Source organism: Lepidochelys kempii, chromosome 6 (genome assembly GCF_965140285.1).
Source record: "Lepidochelys kempii isolate rLepKem1 chromosome 6, rLepKem1.hap1, whole genome shotgun sequence".
NCBI classification, from domain to species: Eukaryota; Metazoa; Chordata; order Testudines; family Cheloniidae; genus Lepidochelys; species Lepidochelys kempii.
Genome location: NC_136385.1, coordinates 36,116,783 through 36,144,760, shown reverse-complemented (window position 1 = coordinate 36,144,760; position 27,978 = coordinate 36,116,783). Strand labels below are relative to the sequence as shown.

Sequence of the window (27,978 nt, the reverse complement as noted above, 5' to 3'; positions counted from 1 at the left end):
AATTCCAGTTTTTATTTCAAATTTTAGTCTACATTTCAGCTCAGTAATGTGCCTATCTCATTCCCAGCTGTGTTCCAGGACTGTATTTGATTTTTTGGGGCTGCTACAGGCTTCATGAAGTGAGCTAGGCTGAGAAAAGCCAGAGACAAAAGGAAGGGTCTGTGTCTCCTGCTGCCCCTTAACAAGTATCTCACTGGGGAGCTCAACCAGTTCTGTGGGCAGGACCCATTTTCTCTCTCTCTCAGCCCCATCTAGGTGGGGTTGTCTGCCCCCTTCCGCAAGCAGGAGAGAAAGCAAGAAAGATTCAAGAAGCTGATCTGCTAGACAAGAGGCAACTCAGGTCAAACAGGGTTACCTCAGCCCCCTTCTCGATCCAGCAGCAAAGGAGACAAGAAGGCAGGCAGGATTGGAAAAGAACTTGGCTCTGAGGCATCCCCTCCTCCCCCATCACAGCCCAGATGCAGCCAATGCTAGAAATTTCTGTAAGGCGGGGGTTCTCAATCCTTTTCTTCTTGAGGGCCCCTCCCCCCAACATGCTATAAAACCTCCACGGCCCACCTGTGTCACAAAAACAGATTTTCTCCATATAAAAGCCCCATGCCACAGGGAGCCCCATGAACCTAACCTGCTCAGACTTCGGCTTCTGTCCCAGGTGGTGGGGCTCAGGGGCTCGAGCTTCAGCCCCATCCCGTGGGGCTTTGGCTTTCTGCCCTGGGCCCCAGTGAGTCTGATGCTGGCCCTGTTTGACGGACCCCCTTAAAACTGCTCACGGCCCCCCCAGGGGGCCTGGGACCTCTGGTTGAGAACCACTGCTATAAAGCATTTTGGGGCTACATGTTTAATTTGAAAGACATTACAGAAAACAAGGCCCTGAGCCTGCAACCACTTCTGCCCCAGGACAATGTCATTCCTGTGCTCAGCCCCAGCTGGGAACATTGCCAGGATCGGGGCCTCACGTTTCACTGTGATAATTACCGACTGGCCCAACTGCCCACCTGGGCTACATGTGTGGGGCCCGAGCCTGCTGTGCGGCCCCGCAGGCAGCTCAGGGTTGGAGGGCAGGGTGAGGAGGGCCAGCAGGACTTCGCCTTTCAGGGGCCGGTTCCAGCCTGCTGCGGGGGGGAGGGGTGCTGGGAGCAGGGGCTGGCCCAACTTGGGGCTGCTTTATGCAAGGGGTTAGGGAGAGGTGGAGCGGGGCGCGCACGATCCTCAGCCTGCAGCTGCCCAGGGCTCAATCACTTCCTATTGCCCCGGAGGGCGCAGCCCTGCCCCGCGCCGCTGGGCCTGGTTGGCTGCCAGCGGCGGAGAGGGGTGGAGTGATGCGAGCTGCAGCAGGACCAGCAGGGGACGGGGCGGCTGGGGCGCAGCGGCCTGGGGGCAGGCTGGCCATGGGGGGGCTCAAAGAGGAGCTGCTCAAGGCCATCTGGCACGCCTTCACCGCCCTGGACCTGGACCAGAGCGACAAGGTCTCCAAGTCCCAGCTCAAGGCATATGCGGGAGGGAGCCTAGGGGTGTCAGCTGGGCTGGGGGGCAAGTGTCCTCCGCCCCACCCCGGGGCTGTCCCTCTCCCTGCCTGTTCAGGCAGGGCTGCTGCTAGCGAGGGATCCCGGGCATGGGGCAATAGCAGGGGCTTTGCAGGCTCCCGCCCCAGGACTTCCAGGCTGTGATTCCTTCCTTCTTTCTCCACCCACTGAGAGAGCGAGAGGAAGGAAGCAGCTTGTGATCATCCCTGGGTTGCTGCTGCTGGGGAAGCAAAATCAGCAGCCTCAGTCTTTTGTTCCTGCTCTTCACAGGGGTGGGGATGGAGAGCAGGAGCCTGGGAGCCTCCTGCAAAGCCCTGGGACAGTTGCCTCAGAGAGGCTTGGTGCTTTGGCTCCATTGTGGCACTGCTGGATACTCCAGTCAGGACAGCGTCAGTCACATTGACGCTCTCTTGGGATGGCCCCAAAATGGTGGGGCTCACTTTGAACATGGAAGGGGGGGTGGGTCTGGAAACGTTCTATCTGGATACTCACTTGGACTGTCCTGGAGATAGTACCCTGGTGTCCATCTTTGCCACCATATAACTCTGTAAAGTCACTTGGTGCCTCCCCTAAAACCTGCTCACAGCCCCCCAGGGGGCCCCGGACCCCTGGTAGAGAACCACTTCTGTAAGGGGATTTTGGGCCCAGCTTTCTGGTTGTGCTGCCCCTCTGTAACAGACCTTCCCTTTCAGGATGGCTACTCATATACTGAGCCAATACATCCCGTGGGGAAACAGAACTATCTGGCCCATGTGAATCCCATGCTGTAGGCTGGGGTAGAACTTCTGGGGAGCCCACCCCTTGGGCCCAAGGCCAGTTTCTTCCTTGAGAGACTCAAAAGGGGTGGCATAGACCAATGGCTTTTCCTGTTCCTTTCCACCACTCCCAGCCTGGGACAGAACCCTTAGCTGTGCATAGCCTTTCCAGTGTTACTGCTCAAACTTCGGCTCTGAAAATAGTTTTGTAAATCTTTTTTCTTAGATAGTTTGGGATTTGGGGGGTTCCCTCCCTTTGTCCTCCCACCATTTGGTATGCCCAAGGTTTCAAGCTTCAAGCCCTGTCTGTCATGTCTCTGGTTCTTTCTGATTAGTGACCCTTGCTAGAGCTGCCTGTGGAATACCTTGAGGAATCGCACATTCCTTAAAAAAGTTATATTTGTTGCTCGTTTCCCCTTGTACTAGGCAGTCTCAAGAGTTCAGATATTTAATGGAGATGTCCTTGAAGCCCCAGTCTGATCCTGCCCCCCTCCTGATCCCCATCTCACTGACATGAGCCTCCTGGTAGTATCCCACTGGCACCAGCGCTCTCTAGCTGGAAATCCTCCAGCAGACCCAAGGACTCCACTAAATGGAGGCAGGAGGAGGGTAAAGATAAACACCCTCATTGAAAGAGGGACAAACCACGCCATACATCGTCTAAGAAAAAGCCTGCTTCTCCTCTTCTCTGTGCCACAAGTTGGGTTCAACCCAGAGCTCACAGGAAGCATGGATTGGTATCAACAGAACTGGGAGTTACCACCATTCCGAAGCCATCTATGACAGGGGCAGGAGTGACCCTTGCACCACACAAGGGAACTTTCACTGTCCGCACTGATGATACTGCACAGTACAAATACTGCTGCATCCAAACTCACACTGATGGATCCATCCATATCCAAGACTCCTGCCAGCTCTCCTCTCGTTAGGCCTTGATATACCCTTCTCAAGGATCTGGTGATATACACACATCCCAGATCACCAGTTTTTCTGACCCAATTCTATCCTTGCACCATCAGCACATCATTTACCAATCCTGAGCAACAGTCATGCCAAAAGTGCTCCAACGCCATCAGTATCTTATTCGCCCATTCCTGCCTCTGGCCGTATGGTCTTAAAACACATGGTACCATCAGATCCACCAATAGTCAAACAACCCTTACTCCAGTGGTTCAGAAACAAGACTTGATCCCAGAGAGGGCTTCCAGAGCCTCCTGGATGCCTCCAAGTCCTCATGACCCAAACTGTTGGGCTAGTGACCAATGGTACTCCCCTCCTTGCTGCCTTATTGTTACGATCCCACCCACTGGCCATACTGGGGCTCCTGTGATCTGTACTTTTGGGCCGCAGACTATGAGACCCCGGCACTGCTTTCAACAAAGATCACCTCCTAAACAGGAGCAGGAGCAACTGATACAGGATTCAACTGATAAAGAATTAAAGAAGGGTAATATAATTAATGCCAATCAACATGGGGTTATCAGAAAATAAATCCTGTCAAACTAACACATCGCTTTTGATGAGATTACAAATTGGTTGATAAAGGTAATAGCATTGATGTAATATACTTAGACTTCCTTAAGACATGTGACTTGGTACTGCATGATATTTTGATTAAAAATCTAGAGAGATATAAAATTAACATGGCACACATTAAATGGAATAAAAGTTGGATAACCAATAGATCTTGAAGTGTAATTGTAAATGGGGAATCATCACTGAATGGGTGTTTCTTTAGTGGGGGCCTGTGGGGATCAGTTCTTTTGTCCCTGTGCTATGTAACATTTGTATCAATGACCTGTAAGAAAACAGAAAATCACTGATAAAATTTTTAGTTGATACAAAAATTGGGGGAATGATTTAAAAAAAAAAAGAGGATAGGTCACTGATACAGAGCAATCTGGGTTACTTGGTAAATTGGGCACAAGCAAACAACATGTTTTAATATGTAAATGTATACATGTAGGAACAAGAATTTAGGCCATATTTACAGGATAGGCAACTCTATCCTAGATAATCAGCTGAATATGAGCTCCCAGTGCAATGCTGTAGCCAAAAGGGCTAGTACAATCCTTGGATGAATAAATTGGGAATATTGACTAGGAGTAGAGAGGTTACTTTAGCTCTGTATTTGGCACTCGTGTGACCACAGCCGAAATACTGTGTCCAGTTCTGGTGTCTACAATTGAAGAAGGATGCTGATAAATTGGAGAGGGTTCAGAGAAGAGCCAGGAGAATGATTAAAGGATTAGAAAACATGCCTTATAGTGATAGATGCAAGTAGTCCCATCTATTTAGCTTAACAAAGTGTTGGCTAAGGGATGACTTGATTACAGTCTTCAAGTACCTACATGGAGAATAAATATTTGATAATGGGCTCTTCAGTCTAGCACAAAAAGGTATGACACAATCCAATGGCTGCAAGTTAAAGCTAGCCAAAGTCAGCCTGGAAATAACACATACATTTTTATCAGTGAGGGTAATTAACCGTTTGAACAATTTACCAAAGGTCATAGCAGAGTCTCCATCACTAGAAATTTTTAAATCAAGACTAAATGTTTCTCTAAAAGATCTGCTCTAGAAATTATTTTGGGGAAGTTCTAAGGCCTGGGTTATACAGGAGGTCAGACTAGATCAGTGGCTCTCAACCTTTGCGGACTAGTGTACCCCTTTCAGGAGTCTGATTTGTCTTGCATACCCCCAAGTTACACCTCACTTAAAAACTACTTGCTTACAAAATCAGACATAAAAAGAAGTGTCACAGCACACTATTACTGGAAAATTGCTTACTTTCTAATTTTCCCCATATAATTATAAAAATCAGTTGTCATATAAATATTGTACTTACATTTCAGTGTATAGTATACAGAACAGTATAAACAAGTCATTGTCTGTATGAAATGTTAGTTTGTCCTGACTTCGCTCGTGCTTTTATATAGCCTGTTGCAAAACTAGGCAAATATCTAGATGAGTTGATGTACTTCCTGGAAGACCTCTGCATACTCCCCAGGAGTACGTGTACCCTGGGTTGAGACCCACTGGACTAGATTATCACAATAGTCCCTTTTGGCTTTGGAATTGTGAATCTACATAAACAAACAAGGAGAAGCAAAGTCCAGCCCATTCTGCAGGGAAGCAATCAAGTTCTGAAACTGATGCATTCAGCATCAAATTATCCTTTCAACCGTGCACCTTTTAGGAGTAATATACTCCCTGGTGGACCGCCTAAGGAGGCATTTTCACAAGGATCATGAGTGAGAACTCTGCTCTTCGGTGGTGCAGTATATTTTACAACAGTGGGGATTCCCATCCTGGGATATCTTTGCAATCCAAGGAAACAAGAAGTGCCCAGCCTACTGCTCTTGAGTTATCCAGGGGCACAATTCAAGCGGGGATGTTTTCCTGGTACAGTGGTTGGACCCATTGATTTATGCCTTCTCTCCCATCCCCCTACTACTTTGTGTCCTCAGGAAGATCAAGCAGGACAAGGCAACTGTAATTTTGATAGTATCATGGTTGCCAAGGCAATTGTGGTTCACCACTGACCTATGGACGGTCTCTTGCCTATACAAATACTTACAACTGTTTCTAAACCTGCTGTCTCAGAATAGAGGCAGGACCATCCATCCCAACTGTAGATCCCTCCATCTGATGGCCTGTTTTTTGGATGGACAATGAATTTAGAGAGATCCTGTTCACAAGAAGTCCAATCTTGTGACCTGAACCTGGTGCTAACTGCACTCATGAACCTGCCATTTGAGCCCTTGACCTCCTGCTCCCTCCTACACCTGTCTATGAAAGGGGCCTTGCTAATGGCAAACAGCTTTGCTGGAGGAGAAGGGGAGCTCAGGGCCCTTATGGTGGACCCTCCTTACACAGTGTTTCACAAGGATAAAATATCCTGAGATTGCATCCGAAGTTTCTCACAAAGATACCTTATGAATTTCACCTGAACAAAATTGTTCACTTGTCTGTCTTCTAGTCCAAGTCTCATGATAACAGGGAAGACAGGAAATTCCACTCCCTAGACGTACAAAGAGCTCTAGACTTCTACTTACACAGGACAAAGCCCTTTTGGAAGTCTCTGAGATTGTTCATCTCCATAATCAAGAGGATAAAGGGGTAAGCAGTCTCTTCTCAAACATTCTCTAAATGGATTTCCAGCTACATCCTCCTATGCTATGTGTTTATGGAGGTGCCGCCTCCTCAGATGGTCAGGGTTCATTCAACTAGATCCCAAGCTGCCTCAGTAGTATCCCTACAAGTTATTCTCTTCTTGGAGATCTGTAGAGTACCAACTAGGGCAGCATTCACACTTTTACTAAACATTATGCCCTGCTTCAAGTTTCTGCCGAGGATGCTTCCTTTGGTACAATCGGTGCAGAACACTTCCTCGTGCCCTCCTCCTCAACATGCACTGCTGGCGACTCATCAACAGTGAATACCCATAGGGACCAGCACTTGAAAAGGAAAAGTTACTTACCTTATAGTAACTGGAGTTCCTTGAGGTGTGTGGCCCCTGTGGGTATTGCATGACCCACCCTCCTTCCCCTCTGCTCGGTTTCTCACTTGATTCACTGTAGAAAGGAACTGGAGTGGCAGTTGGTTCACACCATCCCTTATACTCTCAGTTCAGAGTACAAGGAGGTGTAGGATGTAGGCATGGACCAACAAACACTGCGATTGAAATATTTTCCATTCTCAGATGCATGGTGCACATCCCCATCCACAATTAATACCCATCAGGACCATGCATCTCAAAGAACTCCAGGTACTATAAGGTAAGTAACCTTCCTTCCCACCAGGAGTGCTTTATTGTGGATGTATTAGAGTGTCAAAGTAAAAAAGTCACGTCTCTGTAGTACAACATTCTCAGCATATTCAAGAAAATGAAGTTTTGTAAACATCGCAAATGCTTCATTAGGGCATCAACCTTATTCCAACCCTGCAAGTCATAAAATACCTTGGAATCTCATTTTGCCCCTTGCTGCATTACCCAGTTTGAGCCTCCACAGGAAGTGTTGTTATATGTCCTATGTATTAGAGTAGGCTTCCCAGTGGCTACTATCTACAATCAAATAAGGTTTTTAAATTTGAAGTTGGGAACCTTCTCAAATGACCCACTATTGTACTTTGAATTCAGACACATACTTCTCCCAACTGTGATAGCATTAATTCCCTATGGAAATCCAAGACATATTCTTCTTTTAGTTAAGCAGTATTTAGGAGCACAAGCAATCTCAGGTCAGAGCAGTCAGGACTCCAGTACTGAGATCTGCTAGATAGTCATTTGTTCACCAAATTCTGCATACTGGTCATCCAATCTTAGCCAGTGCCATTTCCTTTCTTTTGGCAGATGTATTCTCCACACCTTAATGCCCAGAGGAAGATGTATATTACAGGCAAGGCCAGTAACACTTGCTATTATTAACAGAGTGTGTATATTTATTTATGTAATTATAATGTGCCTTTTTTTGAATGTCCATATTTAATGATCCTGTTTCCCACCTTGGAGAGCGACAGCTATGAAAATCCCAAAGTAAGGGATCTGTGGACCTTAGCACAAAGAATAGAAAAATTTATCCATGCTTACCTGAAAATTTCCTTTCTTCACGTAATAAGGTCCACAGATCAGTCTCATCTTGCAGAAAACCAGATCATCCAGAATAGAGATGGAAATTGATATCCAAGGATTTAAGTTCGTAATCATTGGTAGACTTTATTATGCTCTGCAGTAGGAGAAATGGATGTTTTTCCTCCAAGTATGTAACACCATCTGTAATTAAAAAAATTAGATTTGAATTATCCTGGCCAGGGAAGTTGTCTCAACTAGAGGGAACTTCATGTTCTCCTGTTGCTAGTGACTGAGAGGTCTGGTTCTGCCCCTAAGCTGCAAGCAGGATGAAGTACCCATTGTAGCACATATGTGGACCTTATTATTCAAAAAAAGGAAATTTTCAGGCAAGCATTGATAAAGTTTCCTATTCTGCCCATCTTTTCTGAATGCAGTGTTGTTGTAGCATTGTTGACTCAGGATATTAGAGAGACAAGGTAGATGAGGTAGTATCTTCAACTTCTGTTGGTGAGAGAGACAAGCTTTCAGGCTTACACCAAGCTCTTCTTCAGCTCTAAAGCTAGTCTCTCTCACCAACAGAAGTTGTTCCAATAAAAGATATTACCTCACCCACCTTTTCTCTCATCTTTTTTGGCCAATTTAAGTTTTTCTATTATACTCTAAACTACATTTTTCTCTGTAAAATCAACTGTTTATTTTTTCTAGGATAAGCCATTCAGTTACCAGAATTAATGTTTGTATGGTATCCTTTAAAAAATAAGAGTAAATTATCTATTTGTTTTTGCATTATCTAGTGAGTATCATTTAGAAAAAACTTAGCTTTATAACTAATGTGAGGGTATTTTTAAAATACAGTAGCAGCTTCCCATACGTGGTACTGTGTATTTAAATCTTTCTTACCTATTTTTTGTTTAGTAAGTGATACAAGTTATTAATATTTTGAACACACACACACTTTACACAATAAGCTGTATTTCTTGCCTTTTACCTTAGTGTTTAGTCTGTGCAATAATATTATACACCTCTTAGTCTCCGCTTAGCAAAAGGTTGTAGGCTAAGTATATGATATAGTATCATAACTCTGAATAAATTATCTAGGAGTAGTTCATAAAAGTTTCTGAAGATAGTCTTTTAGCCCATTATGATATGTTATTGACTTAACAAATTCTAACAATATTGCTACAGTTTTCAAGGGTATGATTTTTGAAAGTCATCCAAATTAATATGTATGCTTACATAGAAATTTGTCATGAAGAATCTGATCCTAAATATTTGTACTATGGTGTTTCTATGAGCAGTGCCCTATGTTAGTTTGTGTGCAACGAGATATATTATTATTATATATTATAATCAAGACCAGAATTTGATCCTAAAATTTGATATGTTACAATCTGATATTCAAATATCCCATAAATAAAAGTGAGGACGTTTGGTCTCTCTTTAAATCTCTTTTTTTTTTAACCATTCGTTTCAGTTTTAACATCTTGAGTGCAAAAAAACTTTAGAGCCAATGTGCATAAATTTGTCAGTTGTTCATTGAAAGTTACATAGAAAACATATGAAACAGTGATTCCTAAATTAGAACTGCATCATCTTTTAAAAAGTCATTGTTTATGCCAGTATCTCCAGGTGTCAGCTAAATTATTGATGCTAAATCATTGTTTCACAATAGAAACATCTGGCAGATAGTCTCATTGCTTCTAAGATGATGGGGTGGGTTAAAATGAAGTCATTACAGGAAGCTCCCCTTATTTTACACTTCAGTTATATCTATTTGGTATTTTGATAAATATAGCTCAACTGTATACTGAACAAATGATGCTCCAGAATTTAAATAAAATTCTCCATCAATTTTAGGGCCTAACCCTGCAAAGAGTTACATATGTGAAATACTTTATTTACATTAGTAGTTACAATGAACTCAGTATGACTACTCCCATGAAGTTACTCAGCTGTTCATGTGTTTGCAACAACAGTCTCTTAGTGATTACTAGTTATTCTATAGGGTATTTAACAATTTTTTTGATTATTTAAATCAAATTAATATTTATTTTTATTGGAATTACAAAACTAAAAGATATTATAAAACTGGAAATCTACAAAAGAATATTCTGAAGAGAACTGAGTAAATTCTAGAACGTCAGGAGTCTTTATTTTAGTAACAGTATCAGAAACATCTGCATGTTTACTGAGCCAATTTAGATATTCATTATATATGTATTATCATTTAGGGTGGGATTTACAAAGGAATCTAATGGTGCTAAAAACTCAATCCCTGATTTACATTTTTGGGTCGCTTATGTGAAAATTGCATCATTGTTAACCAATTTTACAACCTTTTATACAAGTTTAGGATCTGATCCCTTTCAAATCAATTGACTGCACTGGAGACAAAAGCTGATACATGATAACTAAATATACCTAACCTTTTAATGGGGTTAAGTAACCTGCAATGATTAGTGACATCTTTTTTGTGTTTATTTGTAATCAGTTAAATCATCCTAATTACCTTCTATTACATTTGATTTCCAGGGCGCACAATTCTCTCATTTCTGATTGTCTGAGCTACATTTTATCAAGGACTTTTGACCCCAGTAGCTCACCTCTAATTTGAATTTTGCGCATTGTACTGCAGTTGGAGAAATAATTGCTAACAGTGATTACCTAAGCCAGTTCTAGCACCTGTCCCATCTCCAAGTATGCAGAAATCAACTGTTAAAACACACAAAATAATAGCAACTATGTCATTCACCTTTGTTCTCTCATACTGCAAGTATTTTAGATTAATAATTGTTTTCCTGCAGAAGTAAATTATAATAATTTCTACAGTTACTTTAGCTCCAGAAGTTTCAGAAAAGGATCCAGCTGAGAAATTATTTCATTCTCTACACCTACATCCCTGCCAGGATTTGAACAAGTTTATTTTTATTGCCCTTTAAATTTGGTAAACTACTTATTAAGCAGAATTTAGGATACTGTAAAATTCATAACTAACAGCAAATCTGTTGATCTATAAAAATATCCATCCTTTGTGCAATTCACTGAAAAATTCTTAACATGGAAAAAATGTATGAAACGACATACAGAGTGCATATTTGTAAATATAGCTTTTGTGATCTGTCAGTTTATTATTCCATATGGCATTGCTATCCAGAATTAGTGTATTTGACCACTTTTTAAATCTGTGCAGGCCAATAAAAGCATTAAAATCCCACTATAATTCTGTCAATCTTTTTCTTTTTATAAAGAAATCTGAAAAGCTTTTTCCTTTATAAACTTGGTCTTCCACAATTTTATTATGGAGAAAATTACATTTTTGAAAATTATGTCTTATGCATCTGTATTGTTATGAGAGTTTAGCAGTCTGCATTATGGAAATAGAGGGGACAGAATAAGCAAGTATGCACAGAACTGGAAGTTCCTAAGGTGGCTTAGTATTTTAGATATCTGCCTAGTAGCTGACATTCAAATGACAATTCATTGTGTGAAATACTCTATATGTACCTATCTATTTCTATAGGGATTTTTCCAATATTACTCCAATCCATCACTACTATGCATTGGTACCTAATTTCTTTTTGATGGATTCAGATTCAGAAATTTGTTAAACTAACACATCTGACACTATGCTCCCAAATCAACTCTCTCAGAAAAACAATCAAAGACAAACACCATGTCACTTGTGGGCGAACACTTTTCACACAATGTATCTGACCTCTCAGTCCTTGTCCTCAAATGAAACCTGCACAACACCTTCAAAAGACAAGCGTCTGAGCTTAAATTCATAGCTTTGCTGGACACTCAAAATAATGGTCTTAATAAACACACTGGATGTATGGCACATTGCAACAATCTGTAACCCACTAACCTCCCTTTTTTGACCTATGAATGACTGCAGAAGGGTTAACTGACCACTTCACTTTGAATGGTCCCTTAAAACATATGTTAATTACTTATGCTAAACAAGCTGCTCCACCTTGTATTTAGCTGTGACATTCTCAATACCTTTCCCAGACCTGAAGAATAGCTCTCTGTAGTTCAATAGCATGTCTCTTTCACCCACAGAAGTTGGTCCAGCAAAAGATACTCTCTCATCCACCTTGTCACTCAAGATTTTTAGCATTTCTGAAAATCTAAATCTGGACCACATAAAAGCAGATTTGAGTATTTAATGTCAATTGAGCATACTCCTATGATCTTCAGGGGTTTTCAGTTAGTTTGATATATTGTAACTGTAGTGATTAATGACAAACATGTTTCTTCCTTGAGGTGGGTAAAAGAAGGGAGATAGCTGAACAAAGAGCAGAAAGAAAAGTTGAGAGGGAAAATGAAAAAGAAAGGAAGGAAATGAGAAATAAAAGCAAGAATATTGGGAATATTGCAAGAATAAAATAAGTATGGAGGCGTTAGTGTTATGATAGACAAAGCCCCATGAGATTGATATTTCAGGTGATCCATTTAATTGGTAGCTCTGCTTGTGTTCTTAAAATAGTGTATTTATTTTCATTGCCCCATCTTAAGATTTACGTTCGGTTTTCTTAATTTTGAAAATGAAATTAAAAGGTGGCAAATTAAAAACGGATAAAAGGAAATTGCCACATGAAGTTGTTCAGGCCAAGTTCTTAGCAAACGCTAAAAGGGGTTAGACACTGAAATGGATTACAAGTATATCCAGAGTTGTTATAATTAATGCTAACAAATTTTGGAAGGGGTATTAAAGCTCATGCTTAAGGGCTTAAGCCAGTCTATAAATATTAATGATCAGAATGAGACTTTTTGTGAGGGGCAGATTATCCCACGTCAGTCTACTGAGGAATTTTTGCACCTTCCTCTTAAGCATCTGGCACTGTTAGACAGGATACTGAACTAGATGGACCTTTAGACTGACCCACGATGGCAAATCTTCTGTTCCTAATTGAGATTCTATATTATGTTCATTCATTTAAATATATAGAATTATATGTATGTCATGGCAAGACAACTTTCTAACATGTTTCTTTCTTAATGTAATTGTAACATTGGGTTGTTGTTTTTTCTCACTTTGAATCATCAATCTACATTTTGGAAAACAGAAGTGGTATGTAGAATAGCAAGCAACCAAAATGCATCTGCTCTAGTAATAAGAAAAGGAGTACTTGTGGCACCTTAGAGACTAACCAATTTATTTGAGCATGAGCTTTCGTGGGCTACAGCTCACTTCATAGCTCACGAAAGCTCATGCTCAAATAAATTGGTTAGTCTCTAAGGTGCCACAAGTACTCCTTTTCTTTTTGCGAATACAGACTAACACGGCTGTTACTCTGAAACCTGCTCTAGTAATGTGTATTAAGGCCATGTCTATGCTTACCGGTAGATCAGCACTGCTGTGATTGATGCAGTGGTGTCAATTTAGCGGGTCTGGTGAAGACCAACTAAGTCAAGGGCAGAGTGCTTTCCTGTCAACTGTGGTACTCTGAGAAGAGTAAGGTAAGTCAGCGGGAGAGTGTCTCCTATCAACACAGCATGATGTAGACACTGTGGTAAGCCGACCTAAGCTACGCTGACTTCAGTTACGTTATTCATGTAACTGAAGTAGTATAACTTAGGTTGACTTACCGCGGTAGCGTAGACAAGGCCTAAGGCAAAGTACCTGCCAGAGCGCTCTCTGTGTATTTCTACTAGGATAATACTCAAAATTGGTGGGGTCTGAATAAAAGTAAGCAGCCAACTTATAAAGAAATTGTGTTTTTATGCTTCCTTTCCAAAAAAGTGCATCCTCTGGATATTATGTGTGACAAAGATATCCCATATCCAGTGTGAAATAATGACTAATAGAGAGAGTTTATCCCAGAGAGAGTAGCATAATCATGAATCAGATTTGTCCAATGTTTTTATATATATAGGCTGTCAAGCGATTAAAAAAAGTAATCGCAATTGCGTGACTAAAAAGATTAATTGCACGTTTAAAAAGATTAATTGTGCAATTAATCATGCTGTTAAACAGTAATAGAATACCATTTATTTAAATATTGTGGATGTTTTCTACATTTTCAAATGTATTTATTTCAATTACAACACATAACACAAAGTGTACAGTGCTCACTTTATATTTATTTTATTACAAATGTTTGCTATAAAAAACAAAAAAAATAGTATTTTTCAGTTCACCTCATACAAGTATGTAGTGCAATCTCTTTAGCATGAAAGTTGAATTTACAAATGTAGAATTATGTACAAAAAACTGCATTAAAAAATAAAACAATGTAAAACTTTAGAGCCTAGAAGTCCGCTCAGTCCTACTTCTTGTTCAGTCAATCATTCAGACAAACAAGTTTGTTGACATTTACAGGCGATAATGCTGCCTGCTTCTTGTTTACAGTGTCACCTGAAAGTGAGAACAGGTGTTCATATGGCACTGTTGTAGCCAGCATTGCAAAATATTTATGTGCCAGATACGCTAAAGATTCATATGTCCCTTCATGATTCAGCCATAATTCCAGAGAACATGTGTCCATGCCGATGATTGTGTGACGGGTTGGACCTTCCCCATCCGGGATGCCACCTGATGTACTGGGGTTTCACTGAGCCTCGGCTGCTCCACCAGCCCGGATTTCCTCTCCCTGTTTTGCTGAATTAGGCTCTCTGGCCTCTTGCAGCACACACACACAGGTAGGGCCACACCCAGCTGCAGACACAGACTGAAGTCAGCTCTGTGTGAAAGGACTCACCCAGCACTCACGTGCACACCTCTTTTGCAGGATAAACCCTAAATAATACTGTCTTGTGTAGTATAGAAAGATCTGCACAGTGCAAGCCCATAAAAATTCGGCCTCTCCCTCAATGTGGAGAAAGAGATGCACAGCTTCTTGCCCCCCACCCATCCCAGGATATGAATTGCACAAACTGAGGTATGTTATAAACAAGAAATAAGTTTAACTACAAAAGGTAAATTTTAAGTGATTATAAGGGATAGCAAACAGATCAAAAAAGATTACCTTAGTAAATAAACAAAAAACGCTAACTGAGCTTAACACACTAGATAGGTAAGATATAAATTAGCAAATTCTCACCCTGAGTGATAAACAAGGTGGCAGATTCTTTAGGCACAAGTTGCCTTGGCTTTTCCAGGTTTTCATACACAAGCTAAAAATCTTTCTAGCCTGGGACCATCACTTCCCACAATTCAGTCTTTGTTTCCTCCTCAGGTGTTTCCAGGTGTGTTGTTGTAGGGAGAGTGAGGTCCCCTCATAATGTCATTTCCCCCCTTTTATATCTTCTCCCCACCTTCTGGAAAGCTCTTTTGCTGTGACCTGAGTCAAACAGTTCCCACTGTGTAGTACTATCTCTGAAAGGTTTCTGTTGTATACAGTTCCTGGGGTAATCCTTGTGCTTGTGTTAATTTCCTCAATAAGCCATTAACATTGTTTGGCCTTTTTACGGTCATACCTGAAAGGCTGCTTGTAGGTGTTTACAACCTCAGGACATGTTTCAGCAGCACATCACATACATAGCCAAACTTCATAACTTCACACATGACAATAGCACATACAATCTGTCTAGCAGATCAAGACTTTTAGAATGACACCTCACAAGGCATACTTTGTATAAGACATATCCTAATTACATGACAGTGGTGTATATTGAGGTGTCAAGGTATAACAGACGGGTTCTGCTCGATAACTATCCAAAGCAATGCCAGCCAACGCATGTTTACTTTCATCATCTGAGTCAGATGCCACCAGCAGAAGGTTGATTTTCTTTTCTGGTAGTTCGGGTTCTATAGTTTCCGCATCAGAGTGTTGCTCTTTTAAGACTTCTGAAAGCATGCTCCATACTTTATCCCTCTCAGATTTTGGAAGGCACTTCAGATTCTTAAACCTTGGATCGAGTGCTGTAGCTATCTTTAGAAATCTCCCATTGGTACCTCCTTTGTGTTTTCTCAAATCTGCATTGAAAGTGTTCTTAAAACGAACAGCATGTGCTGGGCCATCATCCGAGACTGCTATAACATGAAATATATGGCAAAAAGCAGGTAAAACTGAGCAGGAGACATACTATTCTCCCGCCAAGAAGTTCAGTCACAAATTTAATTACCACATTTTTTTAACAAGCATCATCAACATGGAAGCATGAAGGGGCATACGAATGTTTAGCATATCTGGCATGTAAATACCTTGCAATGTCAGCTACAAAAGTGCCATGCGAACGCCTGTTCTCACTTTCAAGTGACATTGTAAATAAGACGCCGGCACCATTATCTCCCGTAAATGTAAACAAACTTGTTTCTCTTAGTGATTGGCTGAACAAGAACTAGGACTGAGTGGACTTGTAGGCTCTAAAATTTTACATTGTTTTGTTTTTGAGTGCAGTTATATAACAAAAAATATCTATATTTGTAAGTTGCACTTTCACAATAAAGAGATTGCATAACCGTATTGTATGAGTTGAACTTAAAAATACTATTTCTTTTGTTTATCATTTTTACAGTGCAAATATAATATAAAGTGAGCACTGTACACTTTGTATTCTGTGTTGTAATTGAAATCAATATATTTGAAAAAGTAGAAAAAATCCAAAAATATGTAGTAAATTTCAATTGATATTCTGTTGTTTAACCGTGCGATTAAAACTGCGATTAATTGACAGCCCTAATATATGTGTTTACCAATATATGTGTTTACCAATAGATTTATATCCAGTTACACTACTTTTGAGAGTCCTATTGGCTCTACAAAGCAGAACATTCCCTGTAGATTAATACTAGATGAATAATCTTGTTTTCAGATGGTTATGCATTCTAAACTCCAAGTCTCCAGGACAATATTAGGAAATTATCTGGTTCCAGAATACAGAGTTTTAAAACAGTTAATATTTTAGTAGAAATTTTTGAGAGTCAAAATTCCTTTTCTAGATTGTAGTTCCCCAACAACCAGAGCGCCTCATCGTGAGAGGTGCTGAGCACAGAAATTCCCATTGCGTAGCTTGAGCTATTCACTGCCAGATTATAAGGAAACATGAAGAGGCAAATGAGATTTTTCTTTTTTTCATTTGAAAATATCACTGGTATTAAGGGTACAGTGAATCTAGCTGGTAGTAGTCTCCACTATCATTCAAGAAGCTGGAGTTTGATTTCTGATACCATCTTTCGCTCCTATCTGCTGGGCATCAGGGTTCTATAGGAAATGCATTCAACTTCTGAATGTGAGCATCTGATGTCACTGAACAGCAATTCTTTTAGGTGACATTTCAGAGAGAGTATCCTCCAGTCATCAGCCAGAAGGGTAACTGGCTTGGAAATGAGGAAGATAAAAGTAAAGGAAAATCTGGAGACACTGTGGACTTTGGCACGTGCAAGTTAAAGAGACTCTTTCCAGACTGATGGACCCCAAATTTGGAGTTTCAGGGTTTTTTTTTCTATTTTGTCTACTTGAAAAGCCCATATAATTCTTTGTAAATTGTTAGCATATTAGCACTCTTAGGCAATTCTAAATAACAAACCATATGTGATAGAGAAGAAAATATAATTAAAGAAAATCTCCTGTTCAAGATTCACAGTGATCATAAATGTATAGGATGAAAAGGGGATTATTTTCAAAATTATGAAACATACTTTGACAGTGTTCTTGTAACTTTCAAAACCTTGAAGATTTATTTATTTACCTCATCCAACTTGTCTCTTAAGTTAATATCTCCTATTGGACTTACTTCTGTTGGTGAAAGAGACAAGCTTTCAAGCTACACAGGCTCTTCTTCAGGTCCGCTGAACTTTCGTTACTTACTTAACTATCATTCCAATATAAAGCAATGTCACATTTATCCAAGTTAACTTTGGCCTAACATGAGTATAGCTGGATGTGGGATACTAGATGCTCATTGCAGATGAACGAAATTCGATGCTAGGGGCAAATTTACCAAACTTTGCAATTACTTTGGAAAATGGAGACTAAGCCTAATATGAAATCGCTTTTATAAAAGTGGTGTCTGTTAAAGCAGCCAAAAATAGCTATACTGTTTATGCAGAAAAACTGCTGTGCTTTTAAATTGAAAATTAGGATCACACTATCTAAACTCTAGTACTGGGATTAGCAACCTATGGCACGCATGCCGATTTTTAATGGCACACTGCTGCCTGCCGGGTCCCAGCCACCAGCCCTGCTCAGTCTGCTGCTGAACCCAGGCCGGGACCTCGGCAGGCAGCAGCGTGCCATTAAAAATCCTGCCCGACCCAGCCCGCTCTTCTCTGCCCCGCCCCCCCGGCAGGATGAAGAAGCTTGGTCCTGCTGGTTGCTGCTGCAGGGTAGGCAAGCTCCCCTCTCCCCCTGCCTCTTCCCCCAGCGTGCTGTGTTCCTGCCCCTCCTCTCCCTACCACCGATCGGCTGATGGCCCTTACGAGGGAGGGGGGGAAGCGGAGCCGCAGCACGCTCGTTGCTCCGGGGAGGAGGCGGAGAAGAGGTGGGGATGGGGGTCTTGGGGAAGGGGGGTGGAATCAGTGCATATCCCCTCCAGCCCCCTGCCATGAGCTGCTCTGGGCAGGGGGCTGGGAACACCCCCACGACTCCAGCCCACACCCCCAGCCCTCTGCCCTGACCCTTACATCCCCTCACACACACACCGCAGCCCCCTGCCCTGATCCCTGCACTCCCCACAACCCCAGCCCTGACTCCAGTACTCCACACACATACGCATCCCCCCCACACCCTATGCCCTGACTCCTGCACCCCCCACAAATACCCAGCCCCCTCATACCCCATGTCCTGACTCTTGCATCCCCCTACCCTGAGCACCAAACAGGAGCTCCTGCTCCCTCCCACATTCCCACCTGCACCCCTCGCACCAAATGGGAGCTGCCCAGGTAAGCACTCCACACCCAAACCTCCTGCCCCAACCCTGAGTCCCCTCCCTCATTCTAGCTCCTGGCCAGACCCTGCACCCCAACCCCCAGCCTCCTCCTTCACCCCCAGCCCTGTGCTCAGTGCACTCCCATCCTCAGCTCAGTGCAGAGAAAGAGGAAGAGAATGGGCTCGAACCAGGGAGAAGGTAGGTACCCACTCAATTTGGCAGGGCTGGGATCCCAGACCAGCAGTGGACTGAGCGGGGCTGGCAGCCAGAACTCTGGCTGGCAGGAGCCAGCGGACAGAACCCCAGACTGGCAGCAGGTTGAGTGGCAGTGGGCTGAACCACTTGCCAGCCAGGGTCCCGGCTGCAGGCGCTGCTCAGCCTGCTGCCAGCCTAGGTGAACGGAACCCCAGGCCGGCAGCGGGCTGAACGGGCCAGCGGCGTAAGATCAGCATTTTAATTTAATTTTAAATGAAGCTTCTTAAATATTTTGAAAACCTTGTTTACTTTACATACGACAATAGTTTAGTTATATAATATATAGACTTATAGAGAGACCTAAAAAAGTTAAAATGTATTGCTGGCACACAAAACCTTAAATTAACGTGAATAAATGAAGACTCGGCACACCACTTCTGAAAGGTTGCCGACCCCTGCTCTAGTATTTTGATGGAGCAAACATTCCATGGTTTACCTCAGCTACAAAATGTCTTAAATGAAAATACCAGAAAAAGAACCTGCATAAATGGATCCATAAGGAGTGTAGGTAAGACAATGGCCTTTAAGTACATATTTGTTATCAGTATTCACAGGGTTATTACTTTTTCATTATATTTTACCTTACTGTGCTTTAAACATTCTTGTTTTACTGTAGTTAATGTCTTTTTTCCCTTCTGTATGTATTTTGTAGATTCACAACCAGTATCCAACCGAGTTTGAATTCAATCAGTATTTCCTCAAGTTCTTAGCTTTCCACTACGTATCAAATAGATTTAAAACATTTCTTCTGGATTCAGACTATGAAAGACTAGAACATGGTATGTGTAGAAGAATGTGGTTGATGCTCATTCATTTTTTTTCATTTTATTATTTTACACTTTCGCTTTTAATTAATATTTAGTTCATAGGAGTCTTTCCATTGTGAGTTGGTGCTAATGATTACATTGCAACAAACTAGAAACATAGAAAAACTTACCATATGCTGTGTAAGTGCCTGGGGTGTACTGTAATTAATTCTGTGTACAGAGTCATTGGCAGTTATATTTGGTGAATGAATAATTCCTGAACCATGCTAAAAGGGAAAGAATAAAAGGGTAAGAGAAATTGAAAGAATAGTTATAATTGCCAGACCCTTGCTTCACTTTCCAATCCACTCACTTAATACAATTTCTACTTCCATTTGCCTGCTCTCTAAAGAACTTTTGTTTTTTATTTTTATTTTTTTTTAAATTACAGAAAAGAAGACCTGGGTTTCATGAGATTGTATGGCATTTCCATAAAGGAGAGCCTTTTTCCCCTTCCTCATGAACACCTGTGTTTTTCTTTTACTTTCTTCCTCTATCTCTTGCAGACTAACTTGCTTCTTCTAAGGCCCCACCTCCCTTCTGCATTCTCAGCCCTACCTCTGTCAGATTGATCACTCAGTCACATCCACTTTTCTCAGGCTTGTCTCTGACCATATGCAAGAAGCAAAGCGGGTAGTGTAAACTCTGAAATTAACAGTTTTCACAGAGAAATCATGTTTTTCATGGCAAGCAGTCAATTTAATGCATTCTGTAAAATCCCAAACAACCATGAAACTAATCCAGGCACTGAGCAACCATTCTATTTCTGCACAAAATACTGATTTGTATGTTTTTTAAACTAATGTCATTTTATCATAGTTCTGAGACTCCCAACAGTGTGGTGATGCTTTCAAATATCACCACACCAAAAAGGAAATAGTGGCCTCAGTGAAGTCAATGACAAAACTACCGTTGACTTCAGTGGAGCCTGGATTTCATCTCAAGTCTCTGCTCTTGGACTTGTACTTCCCAGTCCACATTTCAGATGGTGATATTGCACAATAGCAGAACAATGTATCATAAGTTACTGAATGATTACAACATTTTTAATGTGTATATATAGTACACTAAATTGCCGCTTAAGTGCAAAAACAAAAAGTAAATTTTGAACAAATCTCATTAACAATACCTCAAGTACTGCAGTAGGCTTCAGAATAAGAATGCAAATGTCGCATTTTATTTTCATATCAAGTTGGTGTTCAGGCAGCAAGAATGGCATTTACCTTGCACCACATAAAAATCTTTACTGTTCTTTTCATCAATTCAGACCTCTTAAGTATTAGGCATTTTTGCAATGTTTTCATTTCAAGATAAATGTCATAAAACCAAATCCATCTGCTTTACCATTTGTTACATGTAACTATAAATCCTTCTTTTACCTTTTTTTCCTATAGGGACATTGTTTGAAGATAAAGGAAACATACATGCCAAAAAGGGAATCTGTATTTGGGAATGTATTGAAAAAATGCACAAAAGGAGCCCAATTTTCTTCAATTACCTATATGCACCTGTTGAAACAGAGGTATGATATAGAAACTTTTATGTTGTTTGTTATTCTGAATGATTCTCTAAGTAGTTTGCCACTTGCTGAATTGGTCTAGACTAGTTTCAGACATTTATTATGCTAAGTAACCTGTTTAAGAAATACATCTTACAGAAACCTGTTTAAGATTAATACATCATTGGAATTTCTCACTAGTTTATATCACTAGTCATGCAAATTATTTAAGACTCATATTGGTTAATTGTAAAGGGGCAAGTCTTAGAACATTTACTCATCCACACGTGTCCCACTGACATAAAGAAGACTACTTAGGTGCATGACATAAGATTAATTATGTGAATAATGATTGCAGGAGCAATCTTAACATTTGCACAAGACCATAAAAAGTAAATCTAAATAAAAATTATGAGGAAACAAGTTAAAAGTAAATATAAATTCCATTGGTAGTGAGACATGTTTCATAAGGTCCTGATACATTGCATGACGTGTCATATCATTGCCTGATAGGATCATATATTGATCACATTTAGCTGTATCTTGAATAATTTTATAGTGTCAATATTTATCACTATGACCCATATCCCTTCTAGTTAGAATTATTTTCTAAGTATAAAGTACAGCGTCATGAACAATACTTGTCAATTTTAAATTAAAACATTCAGTAAAATATTAAAGGTATGCCTGGCAACACACAGATTAATAATATTGATGCATTGCTTTCCATATTTAATGCTATTTATAAAGTAGTTTAATCTTGATCAACAAAACATGTATAAATATTTCAATTAGGGGAACCATATCTGTTTCATTTTCCATACATGTGTTCTATTGTTATAAAATTAGCACCTCTGATCAGTGGGTATTAATAAAGGGAGATTTTCCCCTGTTCAGCTAATTGAATCGTAGTCATGATGTAGAACCTGGATTGCGAGTTCCTTTAAAATAGAGGAAATGGGAGAGGTTATGAGGGTTCCAACTGAGACATGAAGGAATTGTACATACACACTGGGTGCCTCCATTTTATTATCTTGTTAGCTGAAAAGATGGACAGATAAGAATGGCTCATTCCTCTCCATGTATATTCCACTGTTGATGTGCATGTGTCCCATGCATTCAAGTTCAGATTCTTTGGCCAGCAGAATCCATTGGAGCTGCACCCATGCCCCGAATATCCTTCTGTCTCCCAGCTGAGGACATAAAGGGCAAGGTGTGACCCTAACTGTCCCTCAAATCCTTAACTAGTAAAAGATGCAGGTATTAAAAGATTCCATGGTAGCAGGAAGGGCAGATCATGGAATACATATGGACAACACATCTCAAAGAACTGTAGTTATTGAAAGGTAAGTAACAATTTATTCTATGAGTGCTCGTTCCTTCTCACCACCTGTGGCTACAAGCTGGAATTTGCAGTATCGGAGCATCTCACACATTGTGCAATCTACCCACTGTATTGTAAACAGATAACTACTTCACAATTTGTTAGCTGGTAAATCCGCAGAGGATAAGGGGAGAAAAGAGCACCAAGCCCACAAAGGAAAATGATCCAGGTCTCCTTTATCAGATCCTTCCTTGAGAAACCAGAAATCACCTCAAATTTTCTTGGGAAAAGGTAGCTCGAGGCCCAGTGAGGGTTCCTTGGCACCCATCACTGTGCATCAAGACCAGGTTCCTCAGTACTTCAAAAAATTACCCATTACCAACCCGTTGTCCCTGAGTGCTCCAGTGCCAATAACCCCAGTACCAACATTGTCCATACACTTACCCATGGCTCCAGCATACTCAGTTCCAAAATCCTACCCAGCCTTAAGGGACCTTATGGTCTCCTCATTATTGGACTCACCATTATTATCAGCATAGAAGGTACTTCCTCTGCAACCAGCTGCTACCCCCATTCTGGTACTGTGCACATACAAATCAGAGTGCAGTCTGGTGATGCTCCCAGCATTCCATCTGAGACTGGTGCAACCCTGCAAAAGAAGCACTTCTTCTCTTTCCCAGGCTCTGAGACTAGCAGGGGGCATTACCAGTTCAGTCCCTGGGGTCTAGATATTCAGATCCATATGCTTCAGAGAGGGAGTCTAGGACTCATTATTATTGTTTCAGACATAGAGCTCTAAGAGGGATGCAACCTAGTCCAGGGATAGATAACCTTCTCCCCCACCTCACAAAGGGCTACAGCCAACCATGACTACAGAGCTGCTGACTGGACAGAGTGATCAGGGCTCTGATGGGGACTTGTTGGCAGAGGACCCACCCCATACAAGCGCCTATCTCATTGTTGTATCTGGATGAGGCTATGGTAGCCACATCTACCTCACTCCCAGATAACTTCAAAGCATTTCAAAACACAGAGTCAGCAAAAATTTACACCTCAAGACAGATACAAGAAATTCAGTTTATTTGGCTGCAAATATTATTCATCATCAAGGCTACAAATGAGAAGTACAAGTTACAATTGAGGATCTTCCATTTGAAGTATAGAAACTTTTTAATATAAAGATTAATGAGGCTTGTATGCTCTGTGAAAGGACTCTCAAGTGACACGGCAGTTCCTAAGAGTCTGTACTCATGCACCAAAGAGAAAGTTCTTTAAGCCTCAACCACATCAAAGGCAGCCAATACTGTCCTCATTATCAACAGCCTGAACCACCCAGGAAGCAACAGAAATGTAAGAAGAGGAAATCATGTGCCTCTACTACCATCTTCTCACTAGCCCTGCCCATCATCAAAGCAGCAGATTTGGCTCTTTGGTCGGAGGCAGTATACAGTTTCTCTTGGATTTCCCGCTTATATCCCCTCCATTTATTTTATTTTTGTGGGGTCTGGAACATCATTACAGACTGTTGGGTCATGCAAATCATAGAGGTGGACTACTCAATCCAATTCCAGACACTCCCCACCCACCACCTATTTTCCCCATCACTTTTCAGAGACCCATCTCATGACAGCATGCTACATCTGGAGGTGCAGTCACTTCTGAGGATAGGTCGACTCTGGTGCAGGAGATGTAATTTTGAGCTCAAGTATGTATACCCGTGCTAGCTCTTATGAAGGTAGCATTCCAAAAACAGTAGTGTAGCCATGATTGCACGGGCAGCAGGACAAGCCAACCGATACAAGTACCTGCTTAGAGTTTCAGACAGGATTGTACTCAGGGTGGCTAGCCCATCACACTGCTCATGTAGCCACAGCTACACTGCTATTTTAGTGTGCCAGCTTGGCACAGTTACCATAGATATATCTGTCTTAGCTGGCCATTATGCCTTCAGCTCCAGTGTAAACACACCCCAAATCTCAGAACGGTGGAAATAGTGTGTCCAGATTACAGAGGGTAATGGGGTTTATTCCCATTACTTTCTAATTCTCAAGAAGAAGAGTGGCTGGCACCTTATTCTGGACTTGAGACAATTGAACACCTTCATTCACAAGCTCAAGTTCAGGATGGTAACCCTGGCCTTGATCATTTCCATCCTACATCCACCTGACTGGTGTTCAGCTCTCAATCTCCAGGATGCTTATTTTCATATAGTAATTCATCCTACCCACAGAAAATATCTAAGGTTTTAGATAAGCAATTCCCACTACCAAAACAGGGTCCTATCATTCAGTCTATGGAGCATGGCAGCGGCATAGGTGCTGACTCCATGAGTGCTTCAGGGCTGTACCCACCGACAGCCTGCTCCCACCTCCTCCCCCTCAGCACTTCCCGTTCGCCGGCAACCTCGCCAATCAACTCCTCCTCCTCCCTCCCAGTGCCTCCCACCCACTGTGATCAGCTGTTCCACAGCGTGCAGAAGGTGCTTGGGGGGAGGAGTGGGGACAGGGCACACTCAGGAGAGGGGGCGGAACTGGGCAGGAAGAGGTGAGGCGAGGGCAAGATGGGGTTGGGGGTTTGGGTGAAGGAGTGGAGTTGTGGCAGAGCCTGGAGTGGAGCAGGGGTTGAGCACCCCCGGGGCAAGGAGGAAGCCACCACCTGTGGCCAGCTATATTCACAAAGGCCCAGATTTTTAAAAGTATTTAGGCATTGGTCTGCTCAGCATTCCAATGCCTAAGTGACTTAGGAGCCTAAATTTCATTGAACATCAATGAGACTTAGGGTCTTAAGTGCCTAAATGAAACTTTTTTTGAAAATGAAACTTAGGTTTCTAAGTCAGGCGGATATTGCAATGCCTAAATACCTTTAGAAATCTGGGCCAACATTCCTAGTAGTAGTGACAGCTTATCTCAGGAAACAGAGTCTGGGTTCATCCATACTTTGAGGGCTTGCTCATTTGCAGGAAGTCTCAAGAACAGATGACTGACTCCATACAGCAAACTCTGCAACTTTTTGCTTCTTTAGGACTAAAAGTAAACAAAGAGATGTCCAGAAAGAAAAGGAGTACTAGTGGCATCTTAGAGACTAACCAATTTATTTGAGCATAAGCTTTCGTGAGCTACAGCTCACTTCATCGGATGCATTCAGTGGAAAATACAGTGAGGAGATTTATATATAGACACAGAACATGAAAAAATGGGTGTTATCATACACACTCTAAGGAGAATGATACTTAAGATGAGCTATTACCAGCAGGAGGGAAAGGGCAGAAAACCTTTTGTAGTGATAATCAAGGTGGGCCATTTCCAGCAGTTAACAGGAACATCTGAGAAGCAGTAAGGGGTGGGGGAAATAAACATGGGGAAATAGTTTTACTTTGTGTAATGACACATCCACTCCCAGTCTCTATTCAAGCCTAAGTTAATTGTATCCAGTTTGCAAATTAATTCCAATTCAGCAGTCTCTCGTTGGAGTCTGTTTTTGAAGTCTTTTTGTTCTAATATTGCAACCTTTAGGTCTGAAATCGAGTGACCAAAGAGATTGAAGTGTTCTCCAACTGGTTTATGAATATTATAATTCTTGATATCCGATTTGTGTCCATTTATTCTTTTACATAGAGACTGTCCGGTTTGACCAATGTACATGGCAGAGGGGCACTGCTGGCACATGATGGCATATATCACATTGGTAGATGTGCAGGTGAAAGAGCCTCTCATAGTGTGGCTGATGTGATTAGGCTCTATGATGGTGTCCCCTGAATAGATATGTGGACAGAGTTGGCAACGGGCTTTGTTGCTAGGATAGGTTCCTGGGTTAGTGGTTCTGTTGTGTGGTGTGTGGTTGCTGGTGAGTATTCACGTCAGGTTGGGGGGCTGTCTGTAGGCAAGGACTGGCCTGTCTCCCAAGATTTGTGAGAGTGATGGGTCATCCTTCAGGATAGGTTGTGGATCCTTAATGATGCGTTGGAGAGGTTTTAGTTGGGGGCTGAAGGTGATGGCTAGTGGCGTTCTGTTATTATCTTTGTTGGGCCTGTCCTGTAGTAGGTGACTTCTGGGTACTCTTCTGGCTCTGTCAATTTGTTTCTTCACTTCAGCAGGTGGGTATTGTAGTTGTAAGAATGCTTGATAGAGATCTTGTAGGTGTTTGCCTCTGTCGGAGGGGTTGGAGCAAATGCGGACCAATGGGAACAATACCCACCTGCTGAAGTGAAGAAACGAATAACAGAACGCCACTAGCCATCACCTTCAGCCCCCAACTAAAGCTCACAAAAGCTTATGCTCAAATAAATTGGTTAGTCTCTAAAGTGCCACTAGTACTCCTTTTCTTTCTGCAAATACAGACTAACACAGCTGCTACTCTGAAAAGAGATATCCGTATTAGTTCCTGTTCAAAGGATAGCATTTATAGGGGCAGTTGTGGACTCCACAACAGCAGTGACCTATCTGCCCCAAGAAAGATTCAAGCCATAGGCAATCTGGCCAACCACCTGCTAGCTCAACACGAGATATCTGTAAGAATTTGTCTGACTCCTAGGGCACATGGCCTCCTGCACATATCTAACTCAGCATGCCTATATTGCAGGTAAGGATGGTTAAAGTTGGTATATCAACCCAACAAACATCACTTGAATATGAGAATGCAGGTCCTGCCAGGACTCCTGCAATAGGTCCCTCTCCGTCATTGCCATCAAATACTCTGGTGACAGATATCTCCCCTGGTGGGAAAGGAAGCCCATTTAGACAACTTTCAACCATGGACTCCTCAAAAAACCCAGCTTCACATAAACATTTGAGAACTAAGGTTTGTTTAGCATGCACAGTTTTCCTCTCTGTTCTGAAGTGTCTAACAATTCAGATCATGGCAGATGAAGCCATACCAATGTATTACATAAACAAACCGGGGAGCAAGATCCACCCCTCTATGGGCAAGTCTACACTACAGTGCTACATTGGCATAGCTGCACCAAGGCCACTGCACCACTGTAGTGCGCCTGGTGAAGACGCGTTATGCTGACGGGAGAGAGCTCTCCTGTCGAGATAATTACTCCACCTTGTCGAGAAGTGGAACCTATGTTGGTGGGAGAGCGTCTCCTGCTGATACAGCACCGGTGTGGACAACATGAAACTTGCATCACTCGGGGATAGGAGGCGGTCTCTTTTTCACACCTCTGAGCGATGTAAGTTAGATCAACTTAAGCAGTGATGTAGACTTGCTCTATGTCAAGAAACAGCAAATCCATGGAATTACAAGATTACTCCAATAGCTTTACACTTATCAGGGTTGCAAAATATGCTGATGGATCACCTCAGCAGACAGTTGCCAGTGACCATGAGTGGTCAGTAAAGGATACTGTTATCCAAGACATATCTATCAGGTAGAGTCATCCAACCATAGACCTCTTTGCCACTAATGAAAGAAAAAGTGCCA

General features: G+C 41.8%; 1 protein-coding gene across 6 annotated transcripts in view; it reads left to right on the top strand.

Moving 5' to 3' along the window:
* SBF2 (SET binding factor 2) overlaps positions 1-27,978 on the top strand; it is a 553,544-nt gene that overhangs the window by 509,838 nt on the left and 15,728 nt on the right. For 4 of the 6 annotated variants that reach the window (XM_073347556.1, XM_073347555.1, XM_073347560.1 and 1 more), the window contains 2 exons: positions 19,579-19,705; positions 21,127-21,254. In XM_073347556.1, coding sequence (XP_073203657.1) covers positions 19,579-19,705; positions 21,127-21,254 — 255 coding nt within the window. The other 2 variants (XM_073347559.1, XM_073347558.1) reach the window with 2 other exon arrangements.